General features: G+C 52.5%; 2 protein-coding genes across 4 annotated transcripts in view; both read left to right on the top strand.

Annotated features, from left to right (window-relative positions):
* The window catches only part of LOC306811325 (S-adenosyl-L-methionine-dependent tRNA 4-demethylwyosine synthase TYW1-like), a 396,352-nt gene that overhangs the window by 155,095 nt on the left and 225,698 nt on the right, over positions 1-15,559 (top strand). The window lies entirely within an intron of this gene.
* CALN1 (calneuron 1) overlaps positions 1-15,559 on the top strand; it is a 139,241-nt gene that overhangs the window by 37,864 nt on the left and 85,818 nt on the right. For all 3 annotated transcript variants that reach the window (XM_079324938.1, XM_079324940.1, XM_079324939.1), the window contains one exon: positions 2,808-2,932. In XM_079324938.1, coding sequence (XP_079181064.1) covers positions 2,808-2,932 — 125 coding nt within the window. The remainder of the gene's footprint in view (positions 1-2,807; positions 2,933-15,559) is intronic.

The following is a 15,559-nucleotide window of genomic DNA, read 5'->3' as shown; positions in this document are numbered from 1 at the left end:
CTTTTTGCTGTTTTTTCCCCTTTCAGGCTTGGGTTTGGCTGCAGGTTCCTGTCTGAGGGTGTTTCTGGGGCACTGCCACAGGTCCCTGAGGGCTCTGGCCCCTTTGGAACATCCCTTGTAAGAGCTGAGAGGTGATGGATTCCAGAGGCTCTGCAGGGCTTCTGCTGAATGATATTACAGCTTTAAAAAACCTAATATACCTGGGCAGCAGAATTTAATACAGGATTTCTCACTCCAGGGTATCATGGCTCTCCTCCAGCACTAAAACACACCACAGGATCCAGGTAGGAGCTGATTTTCAGCTCTTCAGCCCTCAGGGGAGAGGCATTGTCATTTTTTTAATGGTTGTAGAAGCCAAGGCAGTGAAAGTGATTTCAGAAATGCTGGAAATCCACGGGCTGCTGCTATTCCATCCGTGGGTGAGCTCAGGGAGTGCAGAGCTGGAGGCTCCTTCACCCAGAGCTGGGACAGGGGGTGCAGACCCCAGCCCTGGACTCACCAAGCTGAGTCTGCAGTGCAAGCTCAGCCCAGGGACAGACTTAAACCACTTGAAGAGATTTGGAAAATCAGTGTAATTGCTTTCAGTGATTCTTGGGGTTGTCAAGAGCTGGACTCAGTGATCCTCGTGGGTCCCTTCCAACTCTGTGATTACCCTGGGGAGGTGATTTGGTCACTGCCTGGATGGTTTGTGGTGGGCCTGGAAACAAATGAAGGTGGTGCAAAGGGCTGGAAGTGTCTCTGCTCTGCCACCAGAGCTGGCATTGCCTCTGAGCATCCCCTGGCCAGGTAAAATTCCTGTTTTAGTGCTGAGCATGTGTCAGAGGCTGCAATATCTGAGAGTAAACCCAGAAACTGGCAAGGGCTGGGAAATTATAGATGTGCTTAATGAAACAGAACCCCTTGTTTACGTTTCTAATGTGCTGCTGGAGCAAACTGGCTCCCAAATAAAAATACTTAAAGTTACGATTAGGATTTATTTACATAATTACTGCCAGAGAAATCCCTGGAACGTGCTGAGCAGAGCAAGAGGAGCCTCCTGGCTCTCCCTCTGTGCTTTGCTGTGTCTCAGGTTGGTTTGCTGCTGGGGGGTCCCAGCCCAGGCAGGCAGGCAGGGTTTTGCTCCCAGATGGATCTGTCTGTGTTGTCAGTGTCCATGGCTGAGGAGAGCATCACCCTGCAGGCTGTGGGGCTGGCTGGGGCAGCATCCCAGAGCCTGGCAGCTCTGGGGGTGCCTCTCAGCCCTGAGAGCCCCTGCCCTGTGCTCTCAGAGCTTCCAGAGCCACCCCCAGCCTGTCCTGGCCCCTCCAGCCCCAGGGAGACCCTGGCCAGCTCTGGGGACTCTGCTGATTGATTTCTGCTGGAAATGTGCAGACCAAAGCACAATAGGCCTGGGATGGGATTGTGCTGATTGAATCCAGCCCTGGGCATGACAAATCTTCCTCTTAATATTTCAATTGACTTTGTCAAACTCGCCTCCTCCTCACATGCCCTGAATCCCAGGGTGAGTGCTGCTGACAGTAATTCCCACTCCTGGCTGGGCAGAGCCTGCCCTTCCCTGAGCTTGGGACCTGTAGGGTTGGCAGGCACCTCCCTGCTCCAGCCTCCCTTGTCACATCTGGGACATGGGATGTCCTTTGTGGGGCTTTGCTGGGGTGTTCTCCTCGTGCTGGGATCTGGAGCTGGGGCCCTGCAGTGACAAACCCCTCGCTCAGGGGGGTTGCTCAGCTCTCTGAGGGGCTGCATGCCCTGAGGGGGGTCTCAGGGGTCTCCAGACCCTTCCATGCCTTTGGCAGTTGTGCTTGGGGCCACCCCTGGATCCCTGGCTGTGCCCAAGGCCGGGCTGGACAGGGCTGGGAGCACCTGGGATAGTGGAAGGTGTTCCTGCCCATGCAGGGCAGGTTCAGGATGGGCTTTAAGGTCCCTTCCACCCCAAACACTCCGCGATGCTAAAACCTTTGACCTGCAGGTCAGCACAGAGCCCTGTGCTCTTTGTGATTATTGCCAAGGCTGAAATCTGCAGTCTGTGATAACTGACAAATGATTTGTGTTAATCATAGAAGTTTTGGAGTTTGTATGAACCAGAATACTTAAAACATGAAAAGAACATGGACCTAGATAAAGGGAAATATATGATTGAACCCACTCTGTTTAAATCCTCCTGTTGTGAATATTGTGTGTACCAGTTTGTAAAAGAGAAAAAGGGGGTTTTCCATAGTCTGAAAGGTTTTTTGCAGAATCAGATTTCCTGCCTTTGTGTGATCAATCCCAAACTATCTGCTAAAGATCAGACTTCTCACTTCTCCTGTTTTTATCTGCCAAGACCAGATGGTTCCATCACCAATTGTCCCAAGAACTGTCCCACAGAAGTTTGGAAGTTTCTTTGACCAGCACTGCTTACCTTGCAGAATTACTACAACAAAACAATAACAATTATTGATTCCTACAAGGAAAACCATCCTATAAAAAGGGAGCTGCAAACCAACTTGGGTGGAGTGTGGAGTGGGCAGTGACCCCTCATGTTTTCCCCAGCACTGCTTGCTCTGTCTATGTAAAATAAACCAATCTAAATTTTGCTGAATAGAGAGACTTTGTTTCTCATTTATAACAAGTCTAAGCATTGGGCAGTCCTGTTTTCCTGAGGCTCCACTGCTGTGGCTCCCCTGACTCCTCTCAGACCCTCAGAGCCACCCTGTCCCTGCAGCCTGGGCTGCTGCTCCAGCCCCTCCTGCAGGCCAGGTTTTGCTGCATTCCCATGAAACCAAGGCAGATCACCACAACCACCCTCTCTTTTCCCGTTTTTGTGGCAGGGAGAAGATGCCATTCCACCATGTGACAGCTGGCTTGCTGTACAAGGGCAATTACCTGAACCGCTCGCTCTCGGCAGGCAGCGACAGCGAGCAGCTGGCCAACATCTCCGTGGAGGAGCTGGATGGTGAGTGGGCTCTGGGGTGGGCACCTTCCCTGCTCCTCCTCCTGCTCAAACATGCATGGGGAGGCAGCTGGGAGGAGGGACAGCTCAGATCAGGGGCACAGAGAGCATCCCTGGCCAAAGCTGTGCTGGGAGATGTGCAGTGATGTAGTCTCAGCTTTTGTCCTTCTGCAGCTTTTTGAACATTAAGACTGCACTTTATGGGCAAAATGGGGAGAATTGAGGCTTGTGCTGTCCCAGAGGTTTAGTGTTCCCTGGGACCCTGCTGAGCTGAGTCTGTACTTCCCACCAAGTCTCACTTGCTTTGGGGCCTTCCTAAAGGGAGGTTCCTCTCCATGTCTCAGTGCATGGAGATAGCTTGAGGTTTAAAAATATGGAAAGAGCTTTAAAATTCCATTTTCCAGATCAGTGGTAAGGAGCACAGAGCAGCCTTGGTCTGGCATGGGCCATCAGGGATGTTGTCCATATGTGCTGCCTGGAGGATCCCATCCTTTCTCCCTGGGAGCTGCTGCTGTTAATCCCTTCTGCCCTGGGATGTGTGGCACTCCCCATCTGGTTCAGGGGGGAATCCTCTCTTTTGTAGAGGATTTGTGGCTCACCAGGATCATTGCTGAGTTAAATAATTAGAGTTTATGTTGTTGCCAGCCAGTCTTTGAGTATTGTGGAATGAATTGGAGCTCTTGGTTTGCTCTCCAGTGGACACTTGGTACAAGCCATGGTCAGAATCAGGGGCCTTGATGGAGGAAGGATCAAGGGGAGGGTGTAAGGTGGAACTGGTCCTTCCAGGACAGCCTGGAGGCATTTGGAGAAACAGGAGGCCAACATTTCTGCCCCCCTGCCCCTTTTCTTGTGTGCTTTGATAAATCAGACCTTAACTTGCCAGCCTTCCAACTGAGAGCCTTTGCATTTGGCTTTGTGAGTTTTACATGAATTTAGGTCAGTGTTTTCCTCTTCCCAGTGAGGGTGTAAGGACACAGCTCAGGTGAGAGCCTGAGAAACCTCAGTGCAGCTTAGCTCAGACCCAGGAACAGCCAAGGTCACATTCTGGGCTCTTCTCCTTGGAGCTTGACTTGAAGGTTTGAGTTCAGCTGAACTGAGCTGGCTCAGGTTCTCCTCATCCCAAAAATACCAATAGTATGGCCAAGCACAGCTTTGCCTTGTACCTGTGCAGGGTCAGGGGGCTGCTGGGCACACATGGGGAAGAGGGAGATCCTGCAGCTCACTCCAAGCACAAACAAGGATTTTCTGTTATCCCTGTCCTGATTAAAGCACAGCTGCTGTAATTGCCTGTTGGATTTGCAGAGAACTGTCAGGAGCTGCTTCAAGTGGCCCTGGGGCTGGAACCCCTGGCAGGGTCATGCAGGGCATAGGGATGCTCCTCCTGGGTTTGATTCCTGCCATTCACAGGGAAATGGGCTGGGGAGGGATGGAAATGGGCTGTTCTGGTGAGGGAATTGGAAATGGGGAAGGAATGGAAATATGCTGGAAATGGAAACTAGGCTGTGCTGGGGATGGAAACTGGCTGTTCTGGTGAGGAAATGGAAATGGTCTATGCTAATGAGGGAATGGAAACTGGGCTGTGCTGGTGAGGGGATGGAAACACGGTGAGGAAATGGAAACTGGGATGTGCTGGTGAGGGAATGGAAAAAAGGTTGAAGAAGTGGAAACTGGGATGTGCTGGTGAGGGGATGGAAACGACTGTGCTGGGATAGGAAACTGGGCTGTGCTGGTGAGAGAATGGAAAGAAGGTTGAGGAAATGGAAACTGGGATGTGCTGGTGAGGAAATGGAAACAGGCTGTTTTGGGATTGGAAACTGGGCTGTGCTGGGAGGGAAATGGAAATGGGCTGTGCTGGGGATGGAAACTGGCTGTTCTGGTGAGGAAATGGAAATGGGCTATGTTAATGAGGGAAAGCAAACTGGTCTGTGCTGGGAATGCAAAATAGGCTGTGCTGGTGAGGGAAGGAAAGCCAGCCCAGTCCCACCTTGCCCCGCTGTTCCTGCGCTCCCGGAGCCGCGGGCACCGCCCGGTGGAGCCCAGCCCTGCCCCGGCAGAATGCGGCCTCCAGAGGTGCGGGCGGTGGCGTTAATGGACGGGAAAGGAGGGAAATGAGGGAAATGAGGTGTGGAGGAGCCGCCTTTGCAGCGGGAGCAGCCGGGTGCCGCTAGTTCAGTGGCACCGAGGGCGCTGGGATCCGATCCGTGTGTCCTCTCGCAAAGCGCTCCGGGAGGGTGGGCAGAGCCCTTCACCTCAGCACCCATTGATCCCTGCTCTTAAGCACAGGCTCGTGTTGGAACTAATCCCGTTATTTTCCTGCAGCCTTTGCTGTGCGCCCCTCTTGAGGATGTCCCAGCCCAGGGACAGCTCCCCCTTCCACCTGCACACACACGAGTGACACCGAATTGGTTCATGTAGGAAAAGCCAGAGCAGCAGGAGAAGCTGGAGATGTTTTTCCATGTGCCAGCAGCGTTCAGCCTCTGGAATTTATATTTAAATCGAAGTCAGCAGTCTCCATCTCCCTGTGTTTTGTCTCTAATACCAGATCAGTGCCTGACTGTGCTGGTAATTGGGGAAGGTTCACTGCCCAAACCCCAAACAGAATTAGTCTTTCTGCCTTTAAGCATAAACTGTCTGAGGATGAGTAACAAAATGTTCTTCCTTGAGAAGTTAATGTCAGGCTATTGGAGCTCTGTGGATGGATCAAGCTGTGAGAGCTTGATGCCAGTAACAGATTTGCATTTCATCTTCCAGGCTGGGGAAGAGATGCCAAAATTCTCCTTGGTTTCTTTTTCAATGAGATTTTGGTCCTGAGGGAGTTCCAGCCTATTGAGAAATTCCAGTCACACAGATTAAATTATGATAGGTTTGGAGCTGGAGGAGTCACTGGGAATTTTCTATAACGTTCCTCTGCACTCAAGGCTCCAACAAGTGCCTGATCTGTTGGGTTCTTTCCAGCAGATCTCATTTTATTCTGTGTCTGGCAGTGTGTGTGTCAGCACTGTTCACTTGGGAAGGGTTTCTGGGATGCTGCAGGGGATGGTGCTGCAGCCTGACCCTGCTCCCAGCTCATCCTACAGGGAATACCCAGGAGCTCTCCCTGTTTCAGCTGCCGGTGGGGGCTGGAGGGGAATAGGGAGATCAGGAAATGGAAAAGAGCTCTGATTTCAATTAATGTAAGGGGGAAGGAGCCCAGGGCTTGGGGTGAACGCTCAAAGTGCTACTCTGCCTCTTCTCTAGAGGTTATTTTCCAAATGCATTTTCAGAATCAGAGAATCCCTGAATGGTTTGGGTTGGAAGGGACCTCAAAGCCCATCCAGTGTCACTCCTGCCATGGCAGGGACACCTCCCACTGTCCCAGCTGCTCCCAGCCCTGTCCAGCCTGGCCTTGGGCACTGCCAGGGATCCAGGGGCAGCCACAGCTGCTCTGGGCACCCTGTGCCAGGGGCTGCCCACCCTCACAGGAACAATTTCTGCCCAATATCCCACCCATCCCTACCCTCTGGCAGTGGGAGCCATTCCCTGTGTCCTGTTCCTCCATCCCCTGTCCCCAGTCCCTCTCCACTCTCCTGGAGCCCCTTTATGCCCTTGGACAGGCTCTGAGCACTCCCTGGAGCCTTCTCCAAGTGGCCAATCCCAAATTTCTCAGCCTGTCTCCTTAGGGGAGGCGGTCCTGTCCCTTTTCCAACTTCACAGTCTTCTCTGACCTTCTCCAACAATTCCACGCCCTCCCCATGTTGGGGGCACCAGAACTGTGTCCAGTTTCCCAGCTGAGAACTCAGGAAGTTTTTCCCTGCAAAACTTTGCTGATTTTCAGCAGCCATCTGTCATCCCTCACTCCACTCTGGTTTTTTCCATGCTGCTGCCTCCGAGCACGCTGCTGGCAGCAGGGGGAGGCTGGGAGAGGAGAGGTCACTCTGCTGAGGGTGTCTATTCCCAGCAGCAGCATTTGCTATTTGTGGGGCTGGAGTAGTGTGAGGGTGTTTGGGAGCTGTCACAAAGGGAATTAACTTGCCCAGAGCTAAATCAGGAGATCCTTAACTTTGTAAGTCGGGATAAATGACAGAGCTGGAAGTGGCAGCTCATCCATATCCTGGCTCTGAGGGGCTGGAAGCATGCAGGTCTTGGGTGGATGTTACTGCCATGCACTTGGAGGTTTCTATGAAATGATAAATTCAGCCTGGGAGGGGCTGCTTTACACGGATTTTCTGGCTCTTGTTGGTTGACATAAAATCATGGCACAGTTTGTGCAGACTCTGAGCTTTCCACGTCCCTTTCAAGGCAGCTCCTGTCCTCACGTTCTGAACCATCAGGAGCATTTTTAATAAAAAAAGCTGGATGGAAATAATCATGTCAAGCTTGAGTCATCCACCTCCACAGGCACTATCTAAAGGGTATTGTCAGGAGGGAAAAACATTTCCAGAGTGGGAATGTGACAAATCTCACCTGAAGAGAGGCACATGCATGATAAGCAGGCTTGGGGGAGATGCAAGCAGAGCCTTGCAGAGAAACCCAAATGTGAACTACAGCAGCAGCATTTGTCCAGGCAGACATCCCAATAAATCCTCACCTGAGCCAGGTTCCTTTGGAACCAGCAGGAGGAAATGTTGCTGCAGGGCAATGTTGGCATCTGGTGCCTTGCCCGTGGAGCTCCTGCCTCAGGTGGGGCTGGGTCTGTGGGGTTTTCTCTAGTCTGAGAGAGATTTTTGGGTTTCTTGCAGTCCCTAAGGTCAAGCTCCAGGGTGGCAGTGCCAGGGTTCTGCCTGGCTGAACTGGAGGTGTGAGCAGAGCAGCCCAGGAAAAGGGACAGCAAGGGAATACAGGGCAGGAATGTGGGCACTTCCCTTCCCAGGAGCCTTTTCCATCCCTATGGATTATAAACCACAGCAGATGCCTCATTCTGCTGCTTCTCCCAGCACCTCCCCTCTGTTGCCAGCTCTCACTGGGGTCTCTATTTCTGGGTGTAAAGACATCCCTGAGCAGCTCCAGAGTCCCCTGGAAGCAGCTCCTGAGGGAGTTTCAGGGTCCTGGTGAAGTGCTGCTGCTCATGGAGCTGGGATGAGCTTCCAGCAGTGCAGCAGGGCCAGGTGCTCAAGGGCTGGTGGGGCTGCAGCCCCAGGACAGGGCAGGGTGGCAGCTGTGGGGACACTCTGGGGACACCCCAGGTAAAATGGGCCAACATCACACAGACAGCTGTGTCAGCTGTGAGTTTTCCCTGGCACTTTAATCCTGCAGGTGGGCACAGCCCAGAAGGGAAAAGGCAGGGAGAGTCTCCCCAGCTGAGGATTAATTATCTCCTGTGTTCCAGGTGGGATCCAGGGAACAGGAGCAGGGATGAGCTCCAAGAGGGAGACCCAGGGCAGACAGGCATTAGTCAGTGGCTGAGTCATGGAGCAGCAACAGGCTGAGCCTGCTCAGCTCCAGGGAGAGGAAAAAACACCTGGAAGAGAGGAATAAGGGAAGGGAAGGGAAGGGAAGGGAAGGGAAGGGAAGGGAAGGGAAGGGAAGGGAAGGGAAGGGAAGGGAAGGGAAGGGAAGGGAAGGGAAGGGAAGGGAAGGGAAGGGAAGGGAAGGGAAGGGAAGGGAAGGGAAGGTCTCCTGGGGTAGGAGATGCTTTGGACATGGATTCCTGTACAGCTCCACAAGTCTCTGCCCAGTGCAAGCCCTGCAAGCATTAATGCAGTAGCTGGGACTGTATAAAGCTCATTTGCTCTTTCCCAGAGCTCTTTTCTAAGGGAGGTTCATCCCCAGTGTCACTGTTGTGAGTGACTATGGCTGGAAATGGAATTATTTCTGTCTGCTATGGAGCTGTGATGGGGTTTCATGTCCCTGAATATCAAACTGTGCCAGCACCATTCCCAGGCTGGGGACAGGAGCAGCTCTGTCTCTTCCTTCTGCTGAGCTCCTTCTGCCAATTTTCCCACCACAGCTTGGAATTCCAGTGTGGATTTCCTTGAGACTTGGGAGTTCCAGGTATAGAGTGATCTCCCTAAAGAAAATATAAAATCTGGAGTAGTGTTAATGTATGAGGATCACAGAATCCTGGACAGGCTTGGGGTGGAAGGGACCTCAAAGCCCATCCAGTGCCACCCCTGCCATGGCAGGGACACCTCCCACTGTCCCAGCTGCTCCCAGCCCTGTCCAGCCTGGCCTTGGGCACTGCCAGGGATCCAGGGGCAGCCACAGCTGCTCTGGGCACCCTCACAGGGAATTCTGCAGGAATTCTTGGGTTGCAGGTTCCCATTTGCTCCAGACAGTTCCTGATGGGGAAGGGATGGCTCCCTGTCCCTGGAGCTGTGGCAGCTCAGCCCTGAGGAGGCTGCAGGGATCCCCCAGGGCAGAGGTTTGTGGTGTCATTCCCTGTGCTCTGTCCCATCAGGAGTCTCCAGGTGCCAGCATTGCTGGCGGCACTGGCTGAGGGGAGGCTCCTGCCCAGCACAGCTCCATTTTCCTCAGCTCCCTTTGGGAATCTTTCCCTGTGTGCCACTGGCACTTACCAGCATCACCAACCTTCCCCCCTCAGCCTCCAGGAAAGCTTTTCCCTGGAATTAGCATCACTTCCCTCCCCAGACAGGCTCTGCAGTGTGGGCACATCCAGGGGTGGGAGCACAGGGAGGTCTGCAGAGGAATTCCATCTTCTGAGGGTTTGAGCTGCTGCATTGCCCTCAGGACCACTGGAGCTGGGGATGAGCTCTGAGATTCTCCAGCACTGGAGCTCCTCAGCAGGAAGGTGGCAGAAAGATTTGGATGGGGAGAAACTCCAGAACAAGAAGGGTTTCCATTCTCCTATACATCCCAAGCCCTGCACCAGGAGCCTGGAGTTTGGCAGGTTGATTTTCCAGGGGACAAACCCAGCCCTGGGAAGGGCTCCAGGGGCTCTGCTCCCCGTGTCCTGCACTCCCTTCCAAGGGGGAATGTGTCACCTGGACTCCCTCCCCAAAGTCCAGAACAGGCATCAGCAGCATCTCCAAGGAAAGAGTCCTTGCAGCAAGAGAGTACAAATAAAATGGTATTGGCTGCCAACAAATTAAAATGACAGGGACACCATCTGGACAACAATTAAAGGGATGGTTTGAGCTCCAGCTATGCTGACACAGTTTGGGAACAGGCTGCTGAGACGGGGGGGATATTCAGATATCCCTGGGCAGGGCTGGAGGATTCCTGGATTATTGTAGTGGAGATGGAGCCTGTTTGAGCTGGAAGAAGATGAGTTTGGGGAGAGGGATCCAAACTGTGCCTTGGTGCAGCTCCTTTGGGGTCTGCTGTGGGTGTCTCTCACCAGGTGCTGCTGAGGCTTTGGTGCTCCCTGGCATTCCATGGATCCTGCCAGGCCAATGCTCCCATGGCTGGGAATTCACTGCCTGAGTCCCCTCCAGCCATAGGAATGGAGCAAATCCACATCAGGAGCTGAACCTGCCATAAAAGGTTCATTTAAATCTGGCTGTGACACATTTATCCAATTTTTAATAGGGATTTTTAATTTTTGATGCAAGCTCCTAGGCTGGATCATTAATTTTACAAGTTCTTCAATCCCTGGTGTTAAACCTGGGTTTAGTGAGTTCCTGCTATTCCAGGAAATCTTCCTGGATGCACTCAGTGATCTCAGCCTCACCTGCTGCTTCATTGCACTGCTGAGCTGCTCCCAGGCTCTGACAGTGCCTGGGACAGGGCTCCTGCATCCCAGAGCTGTGACATTCCCTGCACATACCCTGGAGGCTGAATGTTCCCCATTTTCCAGGCTGGGAAGAGCTGTGGGCTCAGGGAGGTGTTGGCGTGTTGTGCACAGGTCCCAAACACACCATTCCCTGCTGGCCCAGCTCCCAGGGATCCTTTGGGATGGGGTTGGTCTGTCCAGAGCATCTCTCCCTGGAAAAGGAGGCACCAATTCCTGCCCAAGGCTTTTGGGGCAGTGCCACAGGAACAGATTTTGGGCATCCCCCCACCCACAGAGGGCTGCTCCTTTGGATCAGGTGGGAATTGTCCCAGCTCCTTCCCCAGCCACAGCAGTGACACCCTGGAGAAACCTCAGTGCCATAGAAACCACAGCAGCAGTTTTGATCCCCAGCTGAAAATCCCTCTGAGAAGCCATTTCTTCCCATTTAGCTGCACAGGCAGAGGCACAAACCCAGCCTTCTCCTTGGTTTTAAGCTGCCTTGGGCATCCCTTGGTGGCACTGAGTGCTCAGCAAATGCTTTTATTTCAGTTCCTGGGGCTTCTCTCAGTGCTGGGCTCAGGAGCTCAGGGAGGGCTGGCAAAGGACTGGCCAAGCTGCCAGTGAGGAGCTGGGCAGGGATGGCTCTGGTCAATGTCAGCAGGACATGGATGGACATGAGGGGCTCTGGGGTCTGAGCTGGCCTTGAATATCCATCCTTTAATTACCCTTATACAGAATCCTGCAGGATCTAGAGGTGATCCTGGTGTTCTGCCTGCCAGGCTGGTGGGGCAGTGCAATGCCAGGTGTCCCTGGGGCTATGGGGACAGGGATTTCAGCCAGGAGGTGACACTCACCTCAGCACATCAGTTGTATTCAAGCCCAGCCCAGCAGAATCAATGCCTTGGCTCCTGAGAGCAGCCTCCTTTCCAAGGCACAAATACCTGCAAAACCCTCCTGAATCTCTACAGGGGAACTTTCAAAAATAGGTTTTGCCCCTAAATAAGGAGGTTTAGGGGTTAGATGTACACTAGAGAAGCAGAAAGACAGATCCCTGTTGTATTCCTTCACTGGGATGTTTTGACTGTTGCTGATTGCTCTGTGCCTGAGTTTACTGGGCAGCAGGGAAATTTGGGAAGGGGGAGAAGCCACCACAGCCTTGGGAGCTGCCAGAGCCTCTCCTTTGTGGCTCCTGCTCCCTGTGAGCAATGGCTTTGCCTGGACTCCCCAGTGCCTGTGTCCCTGTGGTCCCTGCTGGTGACACAGGGGGTGGCACAAGGTCCTGCAGTGGCAGGGACAGAAACCCAGTGACTGAGAGGGTCTCACCTGGTGCCTTTGGAAGGTTTTTTCTAGGTGCCATTTGAGCAGAGCCTTTGGAATGATCACTAGATGTCAAGGTCGGTGCTCCTGGTTTGGGGTGGGAACACTGCCCGTGGTGCTCCAGGGAATATCCATCACCCACAGGGCTCTGCTGAGGGACACTGAGGTCCCCATGTCCCCATGTGCCAGAAAGTGCCTTTGCTGTCTTGAGGCCCAGCCAGGGCCCTGGCACAGTGAGCAGGGTGTGAGCCAGCAGAGAGATGTCAGCAGTACCGGGAATTGAACCTGGTTGTCCTCTCCCTCTGCTGGAATTCTCTGTTTGCCAGTTCCCCTTGGCCAGACATGGGTCCTGAGACATCACAGCGTCAGCTCAGAGGAGAAAAAGGTGCCAAGGTGTCATTAAATGGACTGTGCAAGAATGCTCCCTCAGGATCATGGGGCACAGGGGGTGTCCAGGGGGGAGACCTGGGCTGCAGTTTTGGAACTCTGACTGCCAGCACAGGCACTGCAGGGTGAGAGCACTGCAGCTCCTAGGGCTGCTGCCAGCCTGGCTCAGGCTGTTCACTCTCCAAATGAAATGAGTTAAAGCTGAGCCCTGGTTTTGGCAGGCTGAGCTCAGCCCAAGGTCCTGTCCTCCCTCCTTGCTGGGTGATGCTGGGCAGGGAGGGCTCAGCCAGGGGCTCTCTGGGGCACCCTGGGGCTCATCCCAGGTGGGGTTTGGGGGATAAGCTGAGCCAGGACCCCTCTGTCAGCCTTGGTGTCCTGTTCACCCCCACTCCAAAGGGCTCCTGTGGCCCAATGTCCTGGTTTGGAGGGAAGGTGTCTGCCAATAAAGGCAGGAGACTCTCTTTGAAATGGAGAATGTAAACTCCCTTCCTCCAAATTATTATTATAAATTTGAAATTAAGGGGCTCTCAGGCAAAGATATGGAATTAGGAATAACAGTTCTTTACTAGGAAAATTAAAAGAGAAATGCAGTATTACAAAGAACAATCCCAACCCTGCCAGAGTCAGAATCCAAACTGACACCCGTCAGTCAGTCAGGGTGGTGGCACAGTCCCATTCCATGGTGGCTGCATCCTCCTGCAGGGGCAGATGTGGTTCAGCTGGAGCAGTGCTCCTGGAGAAGGTGCAGTTTCCTCTGAAGGTGCAGGGATGATGTGGAAAGGTCTGGCTTTCCTCTGGAATCCAGTGGAAAGAAGGTACCTTGGTGTCCAAAATGTCAGTTTTTCTCTGGGTAGGAAAGGCTTGGCTCCTGCCCTGGCTGGAGCATCTCCCAGTGGGATGATGGAATTTTATCAGTCATGCACTGGGACTCAGTGGTCATGAACAGGAGATATCTGCTGGAGGGAGGATGGGCTGTGGGAAGATAAAGATGATTGCCCAGCTGGTTTAAAGATGGCCCATGAGCAGAGAATATGTGCCAGGAGATCAGGGGCACTGCCACACCCGGGTCAGCAGATGGGACAGAACACACATTGCTGGGCACAGCAACCCAGCACACTGGGCAAAGCTGAGAGGGACACAAGGGAGGGACAGGGGCAGTGCTGGGACAACAGCAAGATCCACGTTTGCATTACATAAATGAACACTCAGAATTGCAGGACAGGAGATGGTGGAGCTCAGTGCTCCAGGTCTGCAGAGTCCTGGCACCATCCAGCAGTGGGGAAAGCAGCTGGGATCCAGCTGTGGCTGGGATGGGATGGGATGGGATGGACAAGCAGGGAGCTGCTCAGTGCCTGTGTCCTGCCTGGAACTGAGGGGTCACGGGCAGCACGAGCCAAGTAAGAGCAAGAAAAAGAACTCCCAGAAATGTTGACATTTGGAATTTTCAGTCTATGGTCGTGCAGAACAGCACAAAGGCTTTCTGAAAGTGTCTCCTTTATTTTGATAACAATTATGGGGAGGAAAAAATAACAAAAAAAGAAAGAATACCCCCAAGCTTTGTTAGTGAATTATATTTGTGTCTCATGGTCCTGAATGCACATCATTAAGATGTCATTTAGGAAAAGCCTCTCTAAATAAGCTATTAGAACACAAGCCTATTAGAAACATCTGGGATGAGGCAGTATTTTGTATTTTAGGATTATTCTTTTGGGCAATTTCTTTTTAATTTGCAAGGAAACACAAATCTCATTGCTTTCCTTTCCAGGAAATGGAATCCAGGGAGTGAGATGGTGTGAACAGCTCTGGGTGGGCAGGGGCAGGGACTGGGCTCTGGAATTGACTGGAATTGCTGCTACTTCCCAGAGGTACAAAGGACTTGGAGCAGTTCTGTGCTCAGCAATTCCTCATGTTTTCACACGGGGAGGGGACACAGCAATCCCTGCCTTTGCATGGAAAGCTGTGTTTGCCTGTCTGAGGGATGGAATGCCCAGCACAAGCACTCACTGGAGCTTGCCACTGCTTTGGGAATTAGATTCCAGTGCTGCAGGAGGGAAAATGAGAAAATAGAAAGAGTTAGATGTTCTGTCCTGCTTTGCTCCTGCGGGAAGTGGAAGTGAGATGGGCTGAGGTTCCCTCTCTAAAGCACAGGAGTAACAAAAATGTCCCTGATTGTAAAAAGTGTTCCTCAGGGACTGCAGGGAGGTTTAACAGCCCCAGGACAGCCACTGCCTCCCAATGCAGGGGATTGTTCCATTTATTGGAGTTTAAAAATAAGTGAAACCCCTACTTTTTTTTTTTTTTTCTATTTTTTTTTTTTTTAATCTGAGCCAAATCAGCACATTTGAATTTCTGCATTTTTCTCCCATGAATCGGAAGCTATGGAGGAAAAAAAGAATTCTAATCCATTCCAAAACAAAGTGTTTCATTTTGAGTCTGAGCTTTTTCCCTCAGTTCTGCCCTGAAGGTGTGGCAAATGTGCAGATTTAAACTGGCCAGGTCCCAGCTTCCACAGAAATTCAAATCCAATCATTTCCTTCCTGGATATAGGGCAGTGCTGGAGCTGATGAGGTGTCTCGGGGAGGCTGGTCTGGTTTGGGGAAAGCTCTGCAGGACACAGATTGCCTGGGGATGGTTCTTTTCCAGCCAAGCCTAGGGCACAGAAGCAGGGCCAGGATTTGGGATGTGCAGGGATCCTTCCCACCCTGGCAGGGGAGCCCCAGGAGTGGGGTCACCCCTGACCCCTGGGTGCTCCAGGTGCTTTTATTGCCCCCCTGAGGGGCTCCCAGGGGCCAAGCCTTGGTTCTGGCAAAGCCCAGGAATGGCCATTCCAGTCCAGCAGTAAAAATATCCCGGGTTTAGCTTGGCTGGGGTGCAGCAGGGACAATTCCCACCCCATTCTGGGAAGGGGCTTAGGGAGTGACAACTTTCTTCAGGGCTCATTCCAGAGACCTTCCAGGCTCATTTCTCCACAGCTTTACTTTGCTGGATTCCTCACCCTCCCTTTTGTCTGGCTCTCACTTTTCACAAGAAAAGGATGGAATGTATGAGCTGAGGAAATGGCAGCAAAGCAAATCAAGAGTCTGGTTAAATACAGGGCTCTGGAGGGGAGTCTGGCTTCTGCTCAGGTTCCCTGCTGTCCTGCACTGGGTCTGGTGTTTCCAATTTGCTTTTTTTCCTCCTTGGATGAGGAGATGTGCTTTGATTTCTGCAGTCCCACCAGTGACAGTGAGGCTGAGGTGTTCTCCAGGGCTGGAGATGGAGTTGGACAGCAGCTC

This window comes from Erithacus rubecula (genome assembly GCF_903797595.1).
Source record: "Erithacus rubecula genome assembly, chromosome: 22".
In the NCBI taxonomy this organism is placed as follows: domain Eukaryota; kingdom Metazoa; phylum Chordata; class Aves; order Passeriformes; family Muscicapidae; genus Erithacus; species Erithacus rubecula.
The sequence above is the reverse complement of the archived record's forward strand: the minus strand, read 5'-3'. Positions and strand labels throughout refer to the sequence as shown.